At 36.1% G+C, this 27,611-nt stretch overlaps 1 protein-coding gene across 3 annotated transcripts in view; it reads right to left on the bottom strand.

The window, feature by feature from the left end:
- Positions 1-10,178, bottom strand: part of LOC131946611 (ATP synthase membrane subunit K, mitochondrial) — a 31,777-nt gene extending 21,599 nt beyond the window's left edge. The window contains exon 1 of one of the 3 annotated variants that reach the window (XR_009387728.1): positions 7,765-7,789. Coding sequence is in view for 1 of the 3 variants with exons in the window: in XM_059307512.1 (XP_059163495.1) it covers positions 7,761-7,813 (53 nt within the window). In the remaining 2 variants the exon portion in view is untranslated. Of the gene's footprint in view, positions 1-7,760; positions 7,867-10,153 lie in introns of those variants that run through there. The other 2 variants (XR_009387730.1, XM_059307512.1) reach the window with 2 other exon arrangements.
- Positions 10,179-27,611: the final 17,433 nt, after the last annotated feature.

Genomic DNA, 27,611 nt, shown 5'->3' on the forward strand with positions numbered 1-27,611 from the left:
ACGTGTAGTGTAAACGCAGCCTTACCGAACCCCACCAGTTAGATTCTATGTAGGCCTAATAATAGATCTATGTATATTCACCGGATTGTTATAAATCTATAGAACTAGCTGCATAAGCGTGCTTCGCCACTGTTATCTTTTTTTTAATGTAGATCTACAAGCTTGGGAACAGAGTTTCTTCCAGGAAATTTTTTTTACCGCCCCCCCCCCCCGAACGAAATGAAATTTATATATTTTATATAGAAAATATAGCCTTCAAAATTGGACTAAAAATCAATAAAAACAAAACAGAGGTCATCAGAATCAATAACAGCCAGGACCTGCCGATAAAGCTAAATGGAGAAGATTTACGAGAAACAAACACATTCACATATCTGGGAAGCGTGATCAATATTATTGATAAGGACGGGGGAGCAGACGAGGACATAAAATGCCGTATCAACAAGGCTAGACGTGCCTTCAACTCGCTGCGCCCGATGTGGAGGTCCACGGCCCTGTCACTCCGGAGCAAAATTGGGATTTTCAACACAACTTATTTTAGTGCTTATTAATTTCCACTTTTTTATTTCTATGGGGGTCGCGGGTCACTTACTTTTTATAAAAGGGGGTCGCCACTCGAAAAAGGTTGGGAACCACTGGCCTACGTCATATACTCAAAATAAGATGGCCAGACAAAATATCAAACAAAGACCTGTGGCAAATTTTAAAGCAACGGCCAATAGAGAAAGATATTAAGGCCCGAAAATGGGGATGGATCGGACACACGTTAAGAAAAGAAAACATCGCAAAACATGCATTGGACTGGAATCCCCAGGGGAAAAGGAGGGTGGGCCGGCCAAAGAAAACATGGAAGAGAACGGTTGAGGAAGAGGCAAAAACAGCTGGGCTCTCATGGGCACAGATCAGAGGAGCAGCCCAAAACCGAGTCCGCTGGAGATGTGTGGTTGCAGCCCTTTGCTCCCCAGGGGCCATAAAGGAGTGATGATGATGATATAGAAAATATATACTTTTAACAGTGTCCGCCCCCCCCCCCGAAACTTTCAAGTGCCCCCCCCCCCCCCCCCCAGGAGAAAAAAGTCTGGAAGAAACACTGCTTGGGAACAGGACAAAACCAATTAAACACATCCATTAACAAAACGAATTTTTTAGTTCATAAATTTTATTCGTATACTAATACTTAGAGATCTAGATCTAGATCTCTAGATCTATTTTAACCATCCCTTTAAAATGATTGTAGGAAAAAAGTCACAGGAAAAATAACAGAAAAAAAGCCGTAACACATGTTAACACATGATATGAAAGTCGTAACACATGTTTACACATAATTTGACAGCCGTGAAACATTTTAAAACATGATATAAAAGTCGAAACACATGTAAACACATTGTAAGACAGCCGTCACACATGTTATTAGATGATTTTACAGTCGTATCGCATGTTAACACATCATCTGACAGTAATAACACATGATAACACATCATATGACAGCCGTAACACATGTTAACACATCATTTGAAAGTCGTATCATATGTTAACACTTTGTATGACAGCCGTAACACAAGTTAACACCTTATATGACAGTAGTAACACACGTTAACACAAGATATTACAGTCTTAACACATGTTAACACATCATTTGACACTTATAACACATGTAAACACATGATATGAAAGTCGTAACACATGTTAACACATGATGTAAAAGTCATAACACATGTTAAAACATCATATGACAGTCATAACACATGTTAACACATCATATGACATTCGTAACACATGTTGACACATGATATGACAGTCGTAACACATGTTAACATATAATTTGACAGCCGTAAATCATTTTAAAACATGATATGAAAGTCGAAACACATGTTAGCACATGTTATGAAAGACATTACACATATTAACACATGATATGACAGTCTAAGCACATGTTAACACATCATATGACAGTCGTAACATATGTTAACATATCATATAACAGTTATAACACATGTTAACACATCATATGACAGTCGTAACATATGTTAACACATTATTTGACAGCCGTAACACATTTTAAAACATGATAAAAAAAGCCGTAACACATGTTAACATATCATATAACAGTCATAACACATGTTAACACATTATTTGACATCCGTAACACATGTTTACACATCATATAACAGTCGTAAAACTTGTTAACACATCATATAACGTCGTAACACATGTTAACACATTATTTGACAGACGTGACACATGTTAACACATAATTTGACAGCCGTGAAACATTTTAAAACATGATATGAAAGTCGAAACACATGTTAACACATGAAATGAAAGTCGTAACACATGTTAACACAAGATATGACAGTCTTAACACATGTTAACACATCATATGACAGTCGTAACACATGTTAACACATTATTTGACAGCTGTAACACATTTTAAAACATGATATAAAAAAGCCATAACACATGTTAACATATCATATAACAGTCATAACACATGTAAACACATTATTTGACATCCGTAACACATGTTTACACATCATATGGCAGTCGTAACACATGTTAACACATGATATGATAGTCGTAACACATGTTAACATATGATATGACAGCCGTAAAACATGTTAACACATCATATAACAGTCGTAACACATCTTAACACATAATATAACAGTCGTAACACATGTTAACACATTATTTGACAGACGTAACACATATTAACACGTGATATAACAGCTGTAACACATGTTAACACATGATATGAAAGTCGTAACACATGTTTACACATAATTTGACAGCCGTGAAACATTTTAAAACATGATATGAAAGTCGAAACACATGTTAACACATGAAATGAAAGTCGTAACACATGTTAACACAAAGTATGACAGCCGTAACACATGTTAGTACATGATATGAAAGTCGTAACACATGTTAACACAAGATATGACAGTCTTAACACATGTAAACACATCATATGACAGTCATAACACATGTTAACACAAGATATGAAAGCCGTAACAAATGTTAGCACATGATTTTACAGCCATGACTCATGTTAACACATTATTTGACAGCCGTAACACATGTTACCACATGATATGACAGCCCTAGCACATGTTATCACATGATATAAAAGTCGTAACACATGTTAACACATATGAAAGTCGTAACACATGTTAACACATGATGTGTCAGTCTTAACACATGTTAACTCATCATATGACAGCCGTAACACATGTTGACACATGATATGACAGTCGTAACACTTGTTAACACATAATTTGACAGCCGTAAATCATTTTAAAACATGATATGAAAGTCGAAACACATGTTAACACATGATATGAAAGTCATTACACATATTAACACATGATATGACAGTCTTAACACATGTTAACACATCATATGACAGCCGTAACACATGTTAACACATTATATGAAAGTCTTAACACATGTCAACACTTGGTATGACAGCCGTAATACATGTTAACACATCATATGACAGCCGTAACACATGTTAACACATGACATCACAGCCGTAACACATGTTAACACATAATATGAAAGTCGTAACACATGTTGACACTAGCTATCACAGTCGTAACACTTGTTAACACATGATTTGACAGCGGTAAAAAATGTTAACCCATCAAATGACAGGCATAACACATGTTAACACATGATATGAAAGTCGTAACACATGCTAACACATGATTTGACAGCCGTAACACATGTTAACACATCATATGAATGTCGTAGTACATGTTAACACATGATATGACAGCCGTAACACATGTTAGCACATCACATGACAGTCGTAACACATGTTAACACATTTTTGACAGCAGTAAAACATTTTGAAACCTTTATTAAAGTCGAAATACATGTTAACACATGATCTGAAAGTCGTTACACATATTAACACAAGAGATGACAGTCTTAACTCATGTTTACACATCATATGACAGTTATAACATATGTTAACACATCATTTGACAGTCGTTACACATGTTAACACATCACTAGACAGTCATAACATATGATAACACATGATCTGAAAGTCTTAACACATGTTACCTCATCATATGACAGCCGTAACATATGTTAACACATTGTATTACAGCCGTAACACATGTTAACACATGATATGAAAGTCATAACACATGTTAACACATGATATGACAGCAGTAACAAATGTTAACACATCAAATGACAGGCCTAACACATGTTAACACATGAAATTAAAGTCGTAATACATGTTAACACAAAGTATGACAACCGTAACACAAGTTAACACATGATATGAAAGTCGTAACACATGTTAACACATCAAATGACAGGCCTAACACATGTTAACACATGAAATGAAAGTCGTAATACATGTTAACACATTATATGTAAGCCGTAACAAATGTTAACACATGATTTTACAGCCGTGACACATGTTAAAACATGATATGAAAGCCGTAACACATGTTAACATATCATATGACTTCGTAACATATGTTAACACATGATGTGGCAGTCTTAACACATGTTAACATATCATATGACAGTCATTACACATGTTAACTCATCATATGACAGTCGTAACACATGTTAACACATGTTAACACATGATATGACAGCCGTTACACATTTTAACACATGAGATGACAGTCTTAACTCATGTTAACACATCATTTGACAGTCATTTTACATGTTAACACATCATTTGACAGTCATAACATATGATAACACATGATCTGAATGTCTTAACACATGTTACCTCATCATATGACAGCCGTAACATATGTTAACACATTGTATTACAGCCGTAACACATGTTAACACATGATATGAAAGTCATAACACATGTAAACACGATATGACAGCCGTAACAAATGTTAACACATCAAATGACAGGCCTAACACATGTTAACACATGCAATGAAAGTCGTAATACATGTTAACAAAAAGTATGACAACCGTAACACAAGTTAACACATGATATGAAAGTCGTAACAAATGTTAACACATGATATAATAGTCATAACACATGTTAACACATCATATAACAGTCGTAACACATGTTAACACATCATCTGACAGTAATACGACATGTTGACACATCATATGAAAGTCGTATCACAATTTAACACAGTGTATGTCAGTCGTAAAACATGTTAATACATGATATGAATGTCGTAACACATGTAAACACTTGATATGACAGTCATAACACATGTTAACACATCATATCACAGACGTAACACATGTTAACACATAATATGATAGCCGTAACGAAGGTTAACACATGATTTTACAGCTGTGACGCATGTTAACACATCATATAACAGCAGTAACACATGTTAACACATGATATGACAGCCGTAACACATGTTAACAAATCATATGCATGTCGTAACAAACGAAATGAAAGTCGTAACACTTGTTAACACATGATATGACAGTCATAACACATGTTAACACATCAAATGACAGTCGTATTACATGTTAACACATTATATGAAAGCTGTAACAAATGTTAACACATGATTTTAAAGCCGTGTCACATGTTAAAACATGATATGACAGCCGTAACACATGTTAACATATCATATGACTTCGTAACATATGTTGACACATTATCTGACAGTCATAACACATGTTTAAAAATTATATGACAGTCGTTACACATGTTAACACATCATATGACAGTCGGAACACATGATAACACTTTATTTAACAGCCGTAAAACATTTTAAAACATGATATGAAAGTCGAAACACATGTAAACACATTGTAGGACAGCCGTCACACATGTTATTACATGATTTTACAGTCGTATCGCATGTTAACACATCATCTGACAGTAATAACACATGATAACACATCATATGACAGCCGTAACACATGTTAACACATTATTTGAAAGTCGTATCATATGTTAACACATTGTATGACAGCCGTAACACAAGTTAACACCTGATATGACAGTAGTAACACACGTTAACACAAGATATTACAGTCTTAACACATGTTAACACATCATTTGACACTTATAACACATGTTAACACATGATATGAAAGTCGTAACACATGTTAACACATGATGTAACAGTCATAACACATGTTAACACATCATTTTACAGTCGTAACACATGTTAACACTTGATGTGGCAGTCTTAACACATGTTAACTCATCATAGGACAGCCGTAACACATGTTTACACATCATATGACAGTCGTAACACATGTTAACACATGATATGACAGCCGTAAAACATGTTAACACATCATATAACAGTCGTAACACATCTTAACACATCATATAACAGTCGTAACACATGTTAACACATTATTTGACAGACGTAACACATATTAACACGTGATATAACAGTTGTAACACATGTTAATACATGATATGAAAGTCGAAACACATGTTAACACATGAAATGAAAGTCGTAACAAATGTTAACACAAAGTATGACAGCCGTAACACATGTTAACACATGATATGAAAGTCGTAACAAATGTTAACACAAGATATGACAGTGTTAACACATGTTAACACATCATATGACAGTCATAACACATGTTAACACAAGATATATAAGCCGTAACAAATGTTAGCACATGATTTTACAGCCATGACTCGTTAACACATTATTTGACAGCCGTAACACATGTTTCCACATGATATGACAGCCCTAGCACATGTTATCACATGATATAAAAGTCGTAACACATGTTAACACATATGAAAGTCGTAACACATGTTAACACATGATGTGTCAGTCTTAACACATGTTAACTCATCATATGACAGCCGTAACACATGTTGACACATGATATCACAGTCGTAACACTTGTTAACACATAATTTGACAGCCGTAAATCATTTTAAAACATGATATGAAAGTCGAAACACATGTTAACACTTGATATGAAAGTCATTACACATATTTACACATGATATGACAGTCTTAACACATGTTAACACATCATATGACAGCCGTAACACATGTTAACACTTTATATGAAAGTCTTAACACATGTCAACACTTGGTATGACAGCCGTAATACATGTTAACACATCATATAACAGTCGTAACACATGTTAACACATTATTTGACAGCCGTAACACATGTTAACACATGACATCACAGCCGTAACACATGTTAACACATAATATGAAAGTCGTAACACATGTTGACACAGGCTATCACAGTCGTAACACTTGTTAACACATGATATGACAGCGGTAACAAATGTTAACACATCAAATGACAAGCATAACACATGTTAACACATGATATGAAAGTCGTAACACATGCTAACACATGATTTGACAGCCGTAACACATGTTAACACATCATATGAATGTCGTAGCACATTTTAACACATGATATGAAAGTCGTAACACATGTTAACACATGATATGACAGTTTTAACACATGTTAACACATCATATGACAGTCATAACAGATGTTAACACATTGTAAGACAGCCGTAACACATGTTAGCACATGACTTGACAGTCGTAACGCATGTTAACACATCATCTGACAGACATAACTCATGTTTAGACATCATATTACAGTCTTAACACATGTTAACACATGATATGACAGCCGTAACAAATGTTAACACATTATTTGACAGCCGTAACACATTTTAAAACATGATATGCAAGTCGAAACACATGTTAACCTACCTACCTACCCATCTACCCACTACCCACCTACCCACTTACCAACCTACCCGCCTACCCACTTACCCACCAAAAAAGTATCGGCGAAGATCGTTAGTGTCGTAAACTGTACTAGACATCTTTTTTTTTTTAATGAAAATTCATTGACATCATTGACATATGTTACATATATGTTACATTTTGCGACAACCTTATGATAATGGAAATTGCGCTAAAAAGACTTTTGTTTGAAGGGTAATAAAAACATGTTAACAAAAGGGACGCTACTCTAAATCTATGCGAATACTTATATGTAACAATCCTAACCCCAACCAAAACATGCACTGAACAGCATAAAAGGCTGCATGTAGCCAGAGTTTCTACCAGGCATCTCTTTTACCGCCCCCCCCCCCCTCCGAACGAAATGGAATTTATAAAGTAAACATACACTTTTACAAGTTTCCGCGCCCCCCCCCCCCCCCAAATGTTGACCCTCCCCCGAAAATCCCTCCCTCCCCCCACCCGTAATAAAAGTCTGGAAGAAACACTGCATTGAGCCTATATAACAGAAGAGCTATGGTTGTTTATCATTTTGCATTCGTCCGGTAAACATTTCAGAAAATTACCTTAAAAAACCTTCCATAACCTTTTTATAAAGAAACAAAGAGAGATGAAGTTGTATAATAACATCAGGCTTTGACTTACACCTACTCCAATGGCATCTACATTGTTAAACTGATTAACTATGTAATGTAGGGCTCAACAGGATCAATGAACTAACCTTAAGCCAAACCAGTTTGAAATTTCGAGTTTTGTAACACTGTTACTAAGCTAGCAAAATGAGAAACCGGGCAGGCAGGCAGGTAGGCAGGCAGGCAGGTAGGCAAGTAGGCAGGCAGACAGGTAGGTAGGCAGGTAGATAGGTAGGTAGGTAGGCAGGCAGGAAGGTAGGTAGGTAGGTAGGTAGGTAGGTAAGTCAGAGGCGTTGCGACCCTTCCCGGCGCCCGGGGACAAACTTTTCGATTTGCACCCCCCCCCCTCGAGATTTTGATTATCACCCCCCCCCCTCAAACTTTCAATTTGCACCTCCCCCTCGAGATTTCGATTTGCACCCCCCCCCCCTCGACATTTTGATTTGCACCCCCCCCCCCCCCCTCAACCTTTCAATTTATTTTTCCAACCCGTTTTGGCGCCCCCTAAGACAACATGTATTATTTGGCTTTTAGTAAACATTGACATTCACATATCTGTTCATTTTATCCTCTGTCCCAAAGACTTACGTTTTCTGCCAACTACAATTGTTTAGAACAATCTACATATTCATTATGTAAAAGAAAGTAGGGTAATATATCATTTGGTAAGGTAAAATACAATATTAAATAACTTTCTTTTATCTCCACACAGGTCTTAATGTACGAACTTTTTATTCAATCATCCTGTGAAGATGATGTATTCCACTGGAAGTGTAGTGATGATGTGTTCCACTAGAAGGTAGTGATGATGTTTTCTACTGGAGTGTAGTGACGATGTGTTCTACTAGAGTGTAGAGATGATGTGTTCCACCAGAGTGTAGTGAATGTAGTGTTGATGTGTTCCACTAGAGTATAGTGATGATGTTTTCTACTAGAGTGTAGAGATGGTGTGTTCTATTAGAGTGTAGAGATTATGTGTTCCACTAGAGTGTAGAGATGATGTGTTCCATTAGAGTGTAAAGATGATGTGTTCTGCTGGAGTGTAGAGATGATGTGTTCCAATATGTCGTGATAATGTTTTCTGACAAAGAAATATTTAGTTCTACTACTTTTCCTAAAGCCTATTGTGAAGACTCAATGGAGATAATTTAAATTATACACGTTTAATATCGTATTGGTATGTAAAACAAAAAGAAGTAAATGTACATAAAACTGAAATAGTACAAGATAGTAGTTCTACCAATACAACAAACGAACATTTTACATTATACAATCACAATGGATTGTGGGCTCCTAATCAATGCTACAAAGAAGAAAAAGTCGTCTTAATATCTAACGGCCTGTCGCACGATTAACTTTGATTTAATTTATGATTTTTATACGACAGACAAATATTTTTATTTATACAGTTAAGAGTTGAAAGTATGCAAACATAATGAGTTTAATATAACAGTTTTTTTTAGATACTGTGGATTATACAATTGCATACAGAGAAGACAAAAGTCAAGATTAAGTTCAATTTAAAACTGATACAAGGATACATGTTGGACCCAAGAAAACTTGTTCATAGTGAACAACTTTTTAAAAATTAGTTCTGAATCATTTTGGTAATTAAAAACAGAAAATTATAAACGTTGTTATGTTTATTTTTTTCAGCACTGGTTGTGTCTGCTGGTGTATGCGGAAACTAATTATTGCTACCTTAATTTAATAATTAACTTTAACTGGTGCACTATAAATAGTTTTTAAGAATATGGTGCTGAAGTAGATTTCACCTAGTTTTGTTACCTCTCTGTAATAGATTGACGATAGAAGCATGTGATTGTATATAAAACGTTTATTGGCCTCCAACTACATGATGGTAACGAGAGAGAGCGGAAGTCACGAGAGTCAAACATATATATAAACATATAAGGGACATCACTCAAGATAACAGTATAAATATAATACTAATACAAGAAGAGTGAGTTCCCTTGACTTCACAAGTCTCACTATATTACATCCCTTTACCCTTAGTAAACACAACACATCTCTCAATAGAACAATTTACAGTATCCTTAAATCACCAAATATATTGTAACATGAACATTATGGTAGATTACATCCTTACAAACAATGCACAATATGTTACAACATAATTAAAATACAAAACAATGATGTCAAAGTCCTTTTGACCTTTAAAATCATAGGTCTAACTTATTTGGGACTTTGATTGTCCTGCTTGACCTTCTCAGTGGCTTTTGATTTGGTGACTCAAGATTCTGACCATATGGATTCTCTATCTCAGGAGGTCTAGGATCTAAATCATTAATTCCAGAATTTACATTTTCTGACTCTAGAGTACTTGGTTCACTCATATCAACAGAACTCGGTTGTGGAACAAACTGAGTTGGTGTGAACTTATCAGATTTGGTGGGATTGACAGATTCACACTTATTATCTGCACAAGTTATTTTTAACTGGTCTGCATGTCTACGGACAATAAGTCCATCATTTGTTTTTACTTTATAAGACACAGGTCCTGTACATTGAACAATTTGACCTGGTATCCATTTTTCCCTTCTCCCATAATTTCTCAGATACACATTCTCATTAACACCAAATTCTCTTTCAATGCATGTTTTGTCATGATTTAATGGAACTATTTTTGAATTGGCATCTGAAAGTATTATGCTGTTATTCAGATCCTTAACTGACATAGATTTCTTTGATTGATCAATTTTCTCAGGTAATCTGATAGTGCTTTTTGGTAACCAAAAATACTGTTTAAAAGTAATATCCTGGACCATATCAATTTGCAACTGTGATCCAGTATTTGAAGTGGGTGTATTAAATGGCAAAAATCTTTTTTCTTTTGATGTTACCCTTTTAGTTTCTGTAAATGCTAATGATGTTAGCAAAGTTGTTTGATGATCACATTCCTTCTTACTAATGTATTCTCTTTTAAAAGCATTTGAAATTGCCATATCACCATAATCATTTATTAAGTTACAAATACTTTGTTTAGGCAACTCTGACTGATAATGGACTGCATCTTCTCCATCTTTTAGACTTAATTCCATTTTTCTTATTTTATATGGCTTTAAGTCCTCATTCACTGACTCTTCAGGCCAACCATACTTACAGTACTCATATACTTTTATTAAGCACTCATCTTTTGTGTTTCTCTTTTAACATCATTCACATTAACATCATTCACATTTATATTGGAGTTATCCATGATAGTGAAAAGAACAAATACATCTTCTGGTACATAGCTAAGGCTTTGGTTTTTTAAAGGTAATCGACTAAGACTATCTGCACTATTCTCAGATCCAGGTTTGTATTTCAATTCATAATTGTATGCAGTTAGTGTGATAGCCCATCTTTGAATTCTTGGTGAGGCATGCTCAGGTAGGGGTTTGTTTTCTCCAAATAAACCTAGCAATGGTTTATGATCTGTAAAGATGGTGAACTCTTTACCAAACAGAAACTTGTGAAATTTCTTAACACCAAAAATGATGCCTAAGCCTTCCCTATCTAACTGAGAATAATTTTTCTCAGCCTGGTTCAAAGATCTACTGGCAAAAGCAATGGGTCTGTCACCCTTTTCATCCATGTGGGACAAGACTGCTCCTACACCATCTGGTGAAGCATCACATGTTAATATAAGTCTTTTCCCTGGGTCATAGTGAGTTAGTAAGGTGTCAGAAGACAAAGCTTCTTTTGCTGTATTAAAAGCAGCTTCTTGTTGTTTACCCCAGTGCCAAGTTGCATTTTTCTGCAGCAGCTTGTACAGTGGTGATAGTTTACCAGACAGATTCCCTATGAACTTCGCATAGTAATTTATTAAGCCCAAAAAAGCTCTTAGTTGTTGGGTATTTTCAGGTTTGGGTGCTTCTTTAATGGCTTTTGTTTTCTCAGGTTGAGGTCTGATACCTTGCTTGCTTAATATATAACCAAGAAAACTAATTTCTGTCAGCATGAATTGACATTTATCTTTGTTTATCTTTAAACCTTTTTCACCAACTATTTTCAAGACTTTATCAAGTGTTTTAAGATGTGCAGTGTCATTCTTACCAGTTATGTACACATTGTCAAAGTAAACACAAACATTTGGAATATCCTTAAAAATACTGTCCATGACAGCCTGGAAAATTCCAGGGCTGGATGATATACCAAAACATAGTCTTTCATATGGGTAGAGTCCTTTATGTGTGTTTATTGTCGTATAGACTTTTGAATCTGGATGCAGTTCTAGTTGAGTGTAAGCATGACTAAAGTCTAATTCAGTGAATTTGTCTCCTCCTGCCAAATTCAAAGAAATTTCCTCAATGTTAGGAATAGGGTACCTATTTAGCTCTATTTGCTTATTCAGTGTAGCTTTATAGTCTCCACAAATTCTTACAGAACCATCCTTCTTTAACACTGGCACAATGGGCGTTGCCCAATCGGAATAGTCTACCTTCTTTATGATGCCATTAGATTCCAATCTACTTAGCTCATTTTCAATTTTATTCCTCATTGCATAAGGTGGAACTCTAGCTTTGCAGTATCTTGGATTTGTGTCTTTAATGCTTATCTTCACTGTTCTATCATTTAGTAATCCTGAATTACCAAAAACACTTTCATTTTCAGATATAACTTTATCTATTGAAGTAAAACTAGATTCTCTTGCTTTGATCACTGAAAATATACTCTCCCAATTTAACTTAAGATCACTTAACCAGTTCCTACCTAGTAATGGTGGTCCATTTCCTTCAACCACAAGAAGAGGAAGTTTAACACTTTGACCATTATAACTTACATGAACCATACACTCTCCTATTACCGGAACATTGTCACCAGTGTATGTTGTTAGACACTTGTGACATGGTTGTAGAGGCACTGATCCTCCTGTGACAGCGTCAAATTCCTTCTTTGTGATGACTGTTAGAGATGCTCCAGTGTCAAGTTGGAAGCTGATGCTCTTACCGTTGATATTAACTAGTACATTGATGGGAGCATGACTTATTGATTTCACAGAGAACAGGTTGAAATCCGGCTGCGAATCAGTTTGAGCATTTTCACAGGTAGAGTGGTTCATTGGTTGGGTTAGGTAGTCTTGGTGAGAGTTAACATAGTGCTGCCTTTGGTTGCGGTACTGTCTTGACTGGCTAGATTTAGCAACAGGCGAAGACTTTGCAAAGCAGGCCTTGGCAATGTGACCTTGCCTACTGCACTTATAACAAGTTGCTGACTTGAACTTGCATCGATGAGATGCATGGGGACCTTTGCATCGATGACATTTGTGATAATTATTACTAGATTTAGATCTAGGATTTGAACGTGCAGGCTGTTTAGCATAAGTTGAAATGCTCTGATGGGGTTGGTGTTTGTTGACTAACCTGCTGTTTACTGCATGGATCTCTGAAGGCGTTAGAGATTTTGCTGCCTCAGATGACTGCTGGAATGAAGTTGCAAGTTGTATTGCTTTTTCTAATGTTAGATCTGACTCGAGCAGCAACTTTCTTTGAACATCAGGGCTATTTACACCTGTCACAAACTTTTCACATAGTCTGTCAGACAGCGTGTCTCCGAATTCACAAAATTTACTTAAATGACGTAAAGCAGCAACATATTCTGATATTGACTCGTTTGGTTGACGAGTCCTACCGTCAAATCTAGCTCTACATAGAAACTTTGATGGTACAGGCGCATGGTGGTCTGTTAGCAATTTGCTCAGCTCGTTAAAGCTCTTGGTAGTTAGACTAGCTGGTGCGCATAAGTCCTTTAGTAGCCTAAATTGTTGAGGCCCTATGACTGTTAACAAAACAGCTCTCTTTTTGGCTTCTATCATCACGTCGTTAGCTTCAAGGTAAAAGCTTAACCTATCTAGATAATCATGAATGGTTTCATCATTCGAATCAAATTCTTTTATTTGGCCATATAGCGCCATTATTCTAGAAATACTTAGCCAATATGCTCTAGCAAGCTCCTTTTTAAGTAAGCATATGCTCTTTCTAGTGGATTATCTATCCTCGTCGCCAGATGTAATAGATTGACGATAGAAGCATGTGATTGTATATAAAACGTTTATTGGCCTCCAACTACATGATGGTAACGAGAGAGAGCGGAAGTCACGAGAGTCAAACATATATATAAACATATAAGGGGCATCACTCAAGATAACAGTATAAATATAATACTAATACAAGAAGAGTGAGTTCCCTTGACTTCACAAGTCTCACTATATTACACTCTCCATATAAATAAATTGTATGGTCAGGAAAATGTCAAACAGCTTTTACTGTCCATAACCAGTCAGGTACCAGTTAAAGCTGCTTTCAATTTGAATCAGAGACAACCTAAAGGATTAAGATTTAAACTCAAGAACTTTTGCTTTAGCAAATGTTTTCACAAATATGTAGCCCCACTATAAGTCTTTCATTTGCATATTATTTACATTTTAGTATATTTGAATATATAATATATCATTTGCTAATGTTATTCCTAGTCCAAAGCTACATGCTAATATGAAACCCATTGTATTACAAGAAGAAAATAAGGAATGAAAATTTCCCATAAGACAGCTTGCTTATAGTTATACAAATAATAATAAAAGGGCAATGTCTGCAAACAATTATACATTAATTTTTTTATTTAGAATTTTCAACTTTGTATTATATCTCATTCAAAACAAACAATTATTAAAATATCTTATGTTATGGTTTAACCTTCAACTTTGGTATTTTGTAACTATTACTTAAATTTTCTACAATGTTAAAAATAAAACAGTACTATATCTATCATAGCTGTAAAACATAATGATAAGGGAAGAATCAAGAATATGGGTTTTTGTCAATTCTAGCCATACCAGCATATAAATGTAGACCAAGCTTAGAGAAACATGGCTGATAACTAACCATCAACCACAAATACAGCAAACTATAATCACTGCCTGTTTTCTGGCTGTGCAAGTTTATGAACATTTTGTAATTGTTTATATATTACAAAAGAAAAAGACTGTTGCTGATCAGATGCATTCCAGATATTTGAGGAAAAGATGTTTTCTATAAGGATAGGCAGCTATAGCAAATGAGGTTAGGGGAAATGTTGAGTTAAGATAAACTATTTAATAATTGTAATGACAGAGATACCATCACAACAACAAATGTAATTGGATTTGTATGACTAATTAATGAATATCCTATAAATCAGGGATCTCCAAACTTTTCAGTCCGAGGGCCGCATTAACTATCAAATTTCAGTTCGGGGGCCAGTTTCTTCCAGGCATGTCTTTGATTTTTCTGCGCAAAGTTCCTCATCATCACCAACAAACGATTTTTCCTTGGACAAAAAGATCTCCGCGGGCCGGATGAGAGGACTTCGCGGGCCGCATCCGGCCCGCGGGCCGTAGTTTGGAGACCCCTGCTATAAATAATAGCAAAATGCTGTAGTGGTCGTCCATAAAAGACTTTGAGGTGGTGGGGGAGATTTGGACCTTTGTGTCAAGGGGGAGGGGTTCAGAAAGTAAGATGACACTTTTCCATGTTCAACAAACACTCATGTTAAGAAACTGAATTTAAGCCTTTATTTGCATTAAAAGTTGTTTTATAAATTGTTATAAAATAATTCATCAATATGTCTACATTAAATGTTGGAAAAGCCCATAGGTTTAAATATTTTCTAAAAATCGCTGCTTTAAAAAGAAAATAGCAGTGGGGGGGGGGGGGGGGCTTTAGGTTTTACTTTCTTGGGGGAGGTCTGGCTTTTGGTAATGACAGAGAGTGGGCAGGGGGCGTGGGGAGAAAATGTGACATCGTTAATAGATGGCCCCATAGTCAGAGGTCGATCTAGATTGATTAGGCCTATATTAAAATCTTGATATTAATTACGATTTACTTATTATTACAATGGAATATAGCCTAGTACTTTATAGATATTAAATAATATAACATCCCCAATCACCACAACACCCTGACCATACTAATCCAAATAAAAATGTTTGATAAATTACTATTATAGCATTAGTAATTTTGTGTTTGAATATTTCTAGCCTTAGTAAAACCGGAAGTGATTTTCAGGTGAAACCACCTTTCTTTTCTATTTCCTACTATATGCTCAATGTGACGTTATGTTTCGTTTCACTATAAAAGTTTTTATTTTGCTTGTGTTTTCTCTACAGCGTTCTTGTCAGATAGATAGGCATTCATAGACAGACAGCGAAACTATTATTATAGACTAGATAAATGGCCCGTTGAGGAAGGGTACAACGGGCGCTAGGCTGATAGTGCTGTCTCTTTTCTCTAAACTAAAACCATCCCACCCCCCCACACACACCCCCACCCCCACCCCCACACACACCACCCCCACCCCCACCCCCACCCCCCACACACACCTCCACCCCCACACACCACCCACCCCCACCCCCACACACACCACCCCCACCCCCCACCCCCCACCCACCCCCACCCACCCACCCCACCCCCCAAAAAAAACATGTCTACCGTCCCATTCAACGAAATATAATTATATACTTTTTTCAGTGTCCGCCCCCTTCCCGAAAATTCTACCCCCGCCCCCGAAAACCTCAAGTACCCCCACCCCTCTCCGGGGAGGAAAAAGTCTGAAAGAAACACTGGTGTCGCGCTTAGCCACTACGCGAAGAATTGCATTAAAGAAATTGCGAGAAAACCACTTTTTAGATTAGACACATTAATTAGGTGGTAATTTTATTATAGAGTATCGATGAGGAAACCACCCCACCCCACCCCACCCCCACACACACACCTCCACACACCACCCACCCCCACTCCCACACACACCACCCCCACCCCCACCCCCCACACACCACACACCACCCCCCACCCCCACCCCCACCCCCCCCCCACCCCCCCCCCCCCCGCCACCCCCCACCTCCCACACCCCACCCCCCACTCTCAAAAAAATCATGTCTACCGTCCCATTCAACGAAATATAATTATATACTTTTTCCAGTGTCCGCCCCCCTCCCCGAAAATTCTACCCCCGCCCCCGAAAATTTCAATTACCCCCACCCCTTTCCGGGGAGGAAAAAGTCTGAAAGAAACACTGGTGTCGCGCTTAGCCACTACGCGAAGAATTGCATTAAAGAAATTGCGAGAAAACCACTTTTTAGATTAGACACATTAATTAGGCGGTAATTTTATTATAGAGTATCGATGAGGAAACCACCGCACCACCCACCCCCCCACTCACACCTCCCCCCCCACCCCCCCCACTCCCCACCCCCACCCCCCCACTCCCAAAAAAAACATGTCTACCGTCCCATTCAACGAAATATAATTATATACTTTTTCCAGTGTCCGCCCCCCCTCCCCGAAAATTCTAACCCCGCCCTCGAAAATTTCAATTACCCCCACCCCTCTCCGGGGAGGAAAAAGTCTGAAAGAAACACTGGTGTCGCGCTTAGCCACTACCCGAAGAATTGCATTAAAGAAATTGCAAGAAAACCACTTTTTAGATTAGACACATTAATTAGGCGGTAATTTTGTTATAGAGTATCGATGAAGAAATTTCTTTTGAGTTGGGGAGGGGGGGGGCTCAGACGTTCTTACGCGGGGGGTGGGGCTTCGCCCCTACCCGAAGAATTGTATGCAAGAAACTTCACGCAAACCATTAAGATTAGACAACATTTCCTTTTTATTCAATGTTAACGCGAAAATCAATGACGTCATATAACTGTGAGCACTCTCTGGGTTTGAGATTATTTTCAACTCTGTGCGCTAAATGTGTCGACGTCATACTTCGTTTTTCGAATTACTGTGCATGTTTTTAAAATGCTTGTCTTTTCTCTAGAGCGTTCTTGTCAGACAGATAGATAGATAGATAGATAGAGAGACAGCGAAACTATTATTATAGACGAGAAAAATGGCCCGTTGAGGAAGGATACACCGGGCGCTAGGTTGATAGTGCTGTCTCTTTTCTCTAAACTAAAACCAACCCACCCCCCCCCCACACACACACCACCCCCCCACCCCCCACCCCACACCCACCCCACACACCAGCCCCCCCCCCACCCCACCCACCGCCACCCACCCCCACCCCACCCCCACCCCCCAAAAAACATGTCTACCGTCACATTCAACGAAATATAATTATATACTTTTTCCAGTGTCCGCCCCCTCCCCGAAAATTTTACCCCCGCCCCCGAAAATTTCAAGTACCCCCCACCGCTCTCCGGGGAGGAAAAAGTCTGAAAGAAACACTGGTGTCGCGCTTAGCCACTACGCGAAGAATTGCATTAAAGAAATTGCGAGAAAACCACTTTTTAGATTAGACACATTAATTAGGCGGTAATTTTATTATAGAGTATCGATGAGGAAACCACCGCCCCCCCACCCCCCCACTCCCACCTCCCCCCCACCCCCCACTCCCCCCCCCCACCCCCCCCCCCCCCACCCCCCCCCCCCCCCCACTCCCAAAAAAAACATGTCTACCGTCCCATTCAACGAAATATAATTATATACTTTTTCCAGTGTCCGCCCCCCCTCCCCGTAAATTCTAACCCCGCCCTCGAAAATTTCAATTACCCCCACCCCTCTCCGGGGAGGAAAAATCTGAAAGAAACACTGGTGTCGCGCTTAGCCACTACCCGAAGAATTGCATTAAAGAAATTGCAAGAAAACCACTTTTTAGATTAGACACATTAATTAGGCGGTAATTTTATTATAGAGTATCGATGAAGAAATTTCTTTTGAGTTGGGGAGGGGGGGGGGGGGGCTCAGACGTTCTTACGCGGGGGGTGGGGCTTCGCCCCTACCCGAAGAATTGTATGCAAGAAACTCTTCACGCAAACCATTAAGATTAGACAACATTTCCTTTTTATTCAATGTTAACGCGAAAATCAATGACGTCATATAACTGTGAGCACTCTCTGGGTTTGAGATTATTTTCTACTCTGTGCTAAATGTGTCGACGTCATACTTCGTTTTTCGAATTACTGTGCATGTTTTTAAATTGCTTGTCTTTTCTCTAGAGCGTTCTTGTCAGACAGATAGATAGATAGATAGAGAGACAGCGAAACTATTATTATAGACGAGAAAAATGGCCCGTTGAGGAAGGATACACCGGGCGCTAGCTTGATAGTGCTGTCTCTTTTCTCTAAACTAAAACAAACCCACCCCCCCCCACACACACCACCCCCACCCCACCCCCACACACCACCCCCCACCCCCACCCCCCACCCCCCACACACACCGCCCCCTCCACACACCGCCCCCCCCACACACACCACCCCCCCACCCCTCCACCCCCCCCCCCCCAAAAAAAAACATGCCTACCGTCCCATTCAACGAAATATAATAATATACTTTTTCAAGTGTCCGCCCCTTCCCCGAAAATTCTACCCCCGCCCCCGAAAATTTCAAGTACCCCCACCCCTCTCTGGGGAGGAAAAAGTCTAAACTAAAACCACCCCACCCCCCACACACACCACCCCCCACCCCCCACACACACCACACCCCCCACCCCCCCACCCCCCCACCCCCCCCCCCCCCAAAAAAAAACATGTCTACCGTCCCATTCAACGAAATATAATTATATACTTTTTCCAGTGTCCGCCCCCTCCCCGAGGGGGGGGGGCTCAGACATTCTTACGCGGGGGGTGGGGCTTCGCCCCTACCCGAAGAATTGTATGCAAGAAACTCTTCACGCAAACCATTAAGATTAGACAACATTTCCTTTTTATTCAATGTTAACGCGAAAATCAATGACGTCATATAACTTTGAGCACTCTCTGGGTTTGAGATTATTTTCTACTCTGTGCGCTAAATGTGTCGACGTCATACTTCGTTTTTCGAATTACTGTGCATGTTTTTATTTTCCTTGTGTTTTCTCTAGAGCGTTCTTGTCAGATAGATAGATAGACAGACAGCGAAACTATTAGTATTAATAGGTTTACGAGATTTTATATCATAGAAAATATGAAGTGAAAAGCAAATATTTGAAATATATATTTGGGCTACAACGGCGTTTTTTTCGCCCCACGGCCGTTTGTCATGCCTATTAAAATCCACCAGGTATGGTTGACACAATTTTTAGCGCAATTTCCATTCTGGAGAATTGCGTTTATTAACTCGTCATTTCTGGGAATGGATGGATGGATGAATGAATGTATGGATGAATGTGTGTCCGGGCTTTAAGTCGTATCTCCTCCTCAACGAAGCAATATCGATGACTAGTTCCAAAAGCAATTATGTTAAACAAGTTACGAGAATGAGCATAGGCCATAAAAATTCCGGGTTTCTTTCATGTATTTCACGGAAAAGCCAAAAAAACCACGGAAAAAAATGCAGTTTTTGGCCCATATCTCGGCAACCAGACCACTTAGCGACTTGAAACATGTACCAATCGATTCCTGCCATAATTTAGAACAATATTGCCGAAGAAAGTTTTCAAAAATATCCTCTCGTTCGGTCACAAATTTTAAAATTACATAAACACCTACAAACCGATCCTTCTTCTAGCTTGAACGCACCCCAGCAATTTACGTCAGAGCTATTTTTAGATAACATAAGGAAATTGCGCATAAATGTCACTAGACTTTTTTAATTAACTTGTTTAAATACTGTGAATCTTTCTGATTATGCTTAAAAAAATAATAATAAAATTTTGTTTAAAATATAAGTGTGATACATTTAAAAATTGTCTTGGTGTACCCATTTATTGAGGGGGTTTCATTCACGCCAAACAAATAAGAGTGACAAATCACACTTTTTGAACATACGTAAGAAACTATTATTTTTATTGTTGCTAAATATGAGTTATCAGGGTACAGAAAAGATTAAATATGTTGACAATCGTAAACAAAAAAATTACATTTACAAAGCACCAATATAATAGTCACATATAGTGAAAGTACATTAAAATGTGTCCAATAATTTGAAGTTTCTAAACTACTTAAACTTAAACACAGTTATTTTGCAGTATACAAAGTTTTAAGTGTTGTTTGATGAAAATTATTGGTTCAAAATTGCATTAGACAACACAACTCTTTCATTGCAAAAATTTAAAAAGTAATGAATAACAACAAAGTACATGAATAATAGGTAAGATGCTGCCTTCTCTTAGACATTTAAGATAACTTTTACATGTTCCTTTAACTGTTTTATTGCATATAATCCTAGGTTAAATAATTTAGCCCCTTAGCATGTTATATAGATCTAGATAAATAGTTCAAATTGGCGACAGAAACTGAAATTTCTAACAGGGCTTTTAAAATATAGTAGCTGCTATAACAATATAGAATTTTTTCTTCTACAGTTCAGTTTCAAACACTGCTGCAGACTCCAATCTGTGGTTTATCCTAAACCTCTCCTTTTCACTTGGACAACAATAGAAACAGATACAACACGATTCTGCTTTGTAAGGTAGCATGAACACACAATCAAACACTATAATTGGTGTCTTAGTAATGATAGCTGGGCTGGACTCAAATTCTTAAAAAACATATGCTTTATTTTTAAATGAGAATAAGTGTGGCTCTTGTATGACTTGATTGGACCTTTCTGTATAAAAAAATTTTCCAGTAGCTAAATGAACCCCCATCATAATTAGCTTTTTTATATGGCCATAAGATAATGTACTACTAACAGTGATTCCAAAATTATAATGCATTACCAAAAAGCATGATGATTTAATCAATAACAGTAGTTATGCCAAGTGTTTACATAAATTAAAACAGTTATTCAATTTAGCTAATCAATGTACGTTTTATTCAAGTGAAACTAAGTTTAAAATTTCCATAAGAAACTCAATATTAAAAAAAATTAAAGTAGGACTTAAGGAAAAAAGAAATATTTCTCTTCTTTAGCAAATTTTATAATGAGACATAGCCTGTTAAGGGGAAATACAATGGTGCTAGGTTAATAGTGCATTTTCTTTCTCTAAACAAAAATATCAAAATTACCTAGAAACAATTAAACAGAAAATGACAATTAGACTGGAAGGATAACTTTATCCCAGGCTGGAAATTTATTTGGGAACTGGACACATAACCAGATATGACAAATTAACAGCATCAAAACTTATCAGAACAGAAATTGTTTCAACCCCAAAATTGAAAAAAATCAGAACCCAGAAATTTTTAACTGAATTTAAACCAGAGTTGGAACTTTGACCCTGACATTTAACTGGAAACTAAACAAATGGCACAAAAAAGTGAAAATTAAATCGATACGTTAACTATTTATTTTTAAATTGAAAGTAGATCAAAAGCTTAGTCAAAAAAATTATTATTACAGTAAACCTTTAAATTTCCATACAACAGTAATTTTAAGAAGCTAAAGATTTATTGACCATCCACACTCATAGACCCACCAGAAATTAGTAGTGGCCAAAGATAATTCCGGGAGAATGGTTTCCAGACACACATGACTTTAGAACAACAAAACACTAAGGCAAGTTACAAGGCTACTGGGTCTTCACATTTAACAAAAACATACTTAAAGCGTTTCAATATAACAGTAATAGTTAAAAAGAAACATAAAATGATTACATTTTACATAAGATATTAACCAACAAAATAAAGTATTTCTCACATAAAAATTTAAAAGGAAAAAGGCTTTTATTATATTCATCATAAATCACAAAAAAAAAAATTAACTAAAAAGTATAACATTTTTAAATTTGGTCTACGTCTAAGCTTACTAAAACTATATAATTATATTATAATGGTATGACTAAAAATTAAAGAGAGTTCATTGATCAGACCTATGTTCAATTTTCATCACTGATACATACTGAGTGAACAAAAAAGCCTTTTACTTTTAAAAAGGTCAACAGATATCTTAAAATAAACATATAGCATATTTAAAAACAACATACAAATTTGAGTATACACACATAAAAGTGGCAATCAACCATTGACAGCTCTTTTAAGATCTTAACAAAAAAACTTATGATTATTTGTGTAATGTTATAAAACAAAATACATGTTAAAAAATAAATTTAAAACAGCAGATCTAATAGTATAAAATAGGCAAGTAAAAAGCAATATACAATCAGCCTACAAATGTTTTTTTAATTACACATTAAGGAACGATTTTTTTTTTTAAATATAAAAAACCTAATATACTTAATAGAAAAACTAGAAATGGAAAAACACCAGGATTAGTAAAACTATAAGTCAACTGCAAAATAAATTTTGATGTTTTCAACTTTTACATCTACAGGTAATCAGTTGCATCCACTAAATTTTAATGTGGATTGAGGAAAGTGTGACCCTTTTTTTTAAACCAATATTGGTTAGAGGTATGAAATTTGTTTTGGGCTGAAAATTGCAATATATTTAGAGAAACTTAAATGCCTCTGCATATAAAATATTCAATTCTTACTTCTGCTCTTATATACCCACTGTATTAAATGACATATTTTCAACTGTAGTGTAATTCCATACGTGCATGTTACTGCTATTACTGCTAGGATTTTAATGTCTAAAATTGTTATTTTTATATTTTAAAATCTTGTAAATTAAAAAAAATTTTTTAACTAAATATTAATTAAATTCCATGTTGTTATATTTTTCCATTACTTATACCACGGGTTCCCAAACTGGGGGTCGCGACCCCTTGGGGGTCGCAAAGGGCTTTCTGGTGGGTCGCCAACTGGTATACTAAACCTTAGCAATGAAAAACAAAACAAATATTTAGAAGAATATCTAATATTCGGCTTTACTAACATCACTGGAAATGGAATAGAGAAGAACCAATGCGTACTGTACAAAGTTGTTCTCAGTCATGAGTCAATGAAATCTTCAAAACTAAAACATCATTTGAGACAAGTCATTTGGAACACTCCAAAAATGATAAGGAGCTCTTTTGTCCACGTGAAGCTAATTGCAAACGTCAGAGATTTGATTGAACAGGAAGTTTTCACCATGGAAACACAGCATTAGTGCAAGCATCAAATAGATAGAAAACACCAAGCAAAAAAAAAACCAAAAACAATAGGAGAAAATCTCATCAAACCCTGCATGTTGAAGATGGTGAAGTTACTTTTTGGGGATTCCAGTGCAGTAAAGATGCAACAAATATCTCAGCCTAATAATACTATTCAGCAGATTATAGCAGACACGTCCGTAGATGTTAAATAAGACATTTTTAATGAAATCAAGTTTTCACCATTGTTTGTTTTTCAAGCTGATACATCAACAGACGTCAGTTCGATATTCCCAGTTGCTTGTTACTTTCTCGTATATAAGAAGTATAGAGAAAGTCTTGTAATCGTGCAAAAAAAAAATAATTTAAAAAATAATAATCGAGATTTTTACAAATCTCGACGTTTACACCTCACTGATACGGAAAAACATAATTTTGCAATCTTGTCCGTATGTGTGTGTGTCTGTGTGTAACCACGATAACTTGAGTACTGTTACAGCAAGGTTGATGAAATTTCATATATAAGTATTTTATCAAAATCGTAGATCCTGATAAACTTTGGAGCGATTTCCGATTAACGGAAGTGGTACTTTTTCTACTTTGAATTTTTCAAAAGCCTATAACTTGAGTACTATTTCAGATCGATAAATGAAATTTCACATCTAAGTAAAAGATCTAATTCTCTACCTTCTGTCAAATTTTGAGTAATTTCCGTTGACCGGAAGTACTAATTAACGCTATTTCCGATTTCTAAAAAAAAAAAAAACGCATGTAAATTTATAAATACTAATAATATTTCGCACTATTATGCACATTTTATTAGGCGTTCACTTGGTGTGCAATTCTTTTTTTTTTACGAGATTCTATTCTATTATAAAAAGTTTAAGTAATTAAAAATAGATTACAAATAGGCCTATTGTCTATGTCCTGAGTTGCCATCCCTCGTAGTTTTATATTAGAATATTCGAGAAAGTTTAGGGGAAAACACTCCCGGTTTATCTTTTTCTATATTCATTCAGATGATAGCAAAGAAAAGTTGCTATTTTGTGAAGATAGCATGGAGAAAATAAATACGTTTTTTTGAAACGGGATGATTAAAATGGGTTAAAACGGCTGTGGGGGGTTCGTACGGATGGTGCGCTATGTTTCTGTCAAAATCGGGCTTTCAGAAAACAGAAAAGATTTAGCTCCCTAAACACCGCATAATTCACCAGTATGCCCTCGCCATCAAGACTCTTCCGACTCCATTGCTAGTAAAAAGCCCTAAATTAAATTTAATCCGGAGCCTTAAACTAACTGAGCAACGACATTAATATAGATCACGAGGGTCTGCTTTTCTACAGTACACTGGCTGTCAAACAAAATGTAAATCGTGTTTTTGAATTGAAATCTGAAATCAAATAGTTCTTGGAAGTGCAAAAGAAAACAAGACCTTTTGGTATACATAAAACGACAGAGTAGTTGGGGCGAGTATCATACCTCACAGATATATTCAAACACTATTATGCTTTGTCCATTTTTGGATTAAGAAATAACTTCAATGAGAAATTATTTTTAATGTGTTCAAAATACAATTTTTATGACACCATGAAGTGAAATACCAAAAGATTTCTATGGCTTTACAATTAACACAGGAATGATTATTTTATGCTGTTGGTCTCTTATTTATTTTAAGACTAGTAGGCCTACTAATTTTTAAAATAATGATACAATGCCCAGCATTTGTACTTGATGTAATAAAAAAAACTTAAGTCATGAATGAATTGAGATATCTTTTATAGAAAAAAGTATGCAAATTTTAAAACTTTCCCTTACTAATACGAGTGCAATTTTTCAGACTGTGGAATTCTAAAAGTTGTGACAAAAGTATTAACCTATACTGATAAATAAGCAGAGTATTATTTATTTGCTATAAGTGCATAAATAAAAAAGCCTTAGCATTTTCGAAAGTACAAAAACTTAAAAAATAGCTGAGGTTATTTTTTTTTAGGATTCCATGACAACCAAAATGCAAGTAGTGAGCCAATCCTAATTTTTAAAAAGAAGTTTTGAATATCAGCCACTTCATGTATTACTTGTTAAAAATTTTTTGCTTAAAAAAAATGGTGGTAATAATTTTTTTTATCAAGTGGTGTAATCAGTCTCTTAATTGACATGTTACTTTATCAATTACCATGTACTCCAAACTTATTTTTCAAATTAGTCACATAATGACTTTGTATTTTCTGCATAGTTCTATGATTCTAAGAATGTGGATACCAATTTTATGTGTGTAGGAAATAAAGTTTAATGCTTAAGAAAGATAGCGCTTAAGAAACTGTTAAAAAAAAAAAAAATTTCCTAATGAAGACCCAACTGTCTCAAAAACTATGAAAGCAGAAAGTATTCTCTAAATTAATTCCAATAAGAGAGGATCAATTAAAGACCCAACTTTTTTCTAATAGGTATAACAAGTATATACATGTTTTTTCTTTAAAATCGTCCTTCACCATTTCCACCAAAAATGAAAAAAGGCAGGGGAAAAACCGCCCAACTTTCACAAAAATTGCTAAAATTCTCATATTCCTTCCACAATAATCACTTTATATTGAGAAAAACATAAATTTATATATTAATTAAATTGAGTTATAAATTATGTTGTTCAATGTCAGATTTGAGAAAATGTTATGCCTCAACACCCCTTTAAGTCAGTATTTTAAAATTGACAAAAATTACTAAAACAATACAGATCAGTAAAAAATATATTACTTGTAACTACAGTTAACCTACATTTAAAAAGAAATATATTCAAATATAATTTAGAGTTCTATAATTGAAAACCATTAATAAAAATGCATACCCCTGAATTAAAAACAGGCAGAGTTTAGCCTGAAGGACTAATGTTCCTTGTAGCTAATTCCGACCCATAAATGGAGGCGAGCGAGTTGACGAGATTCCGTCCCCAATGTTGTTGACATGGAATAAAAACGTGCTTTTTAGATTTAGACCGAAAAAAAAAAAAAATAAAATAAAAACTTAAGCCTAAAATTAATTTAGAAATTTTATATTTTTAGAATAAATGCTATAAAAGTTGCAAATCCAGAGAACTTGAAAATAATTTGTTGAGTTTAAGGCTACATTTCTATTTATTTTCATCAAGCCTAAGTTATAACCGGATGTTTCACTTTCGTAAGACAAATATTGATTGAACAGTAACTTAGTGATCGATAACTATTTGTTTACAAAACTTTGCAGATCCAGTTTTTAAATAACAATGCAAATTTAAAACCCCATGACCTAGTTTTCTATTTTTAGCTTACAATGTGTACAATAAAATCAATGGCGGCCTATCCAATAGCAGGATGCCATTGTTTATGTCGCCATTACAC

Source organism: Physella acuta, unplaced genomic scaffold (genome assembly GCF_028476545.2).
Source record: "Physella acuta isolate Inbredline_101_S28 unplaced genomic scaffold, ASM2847654v3 ptg000565l, whole genome shotgun sequence".
Classification (NCBI taxonomy): Eukaryota; Metazoa; Mollusca; class Gastropoda; family Physidae; genus Physella; species Physella acuta.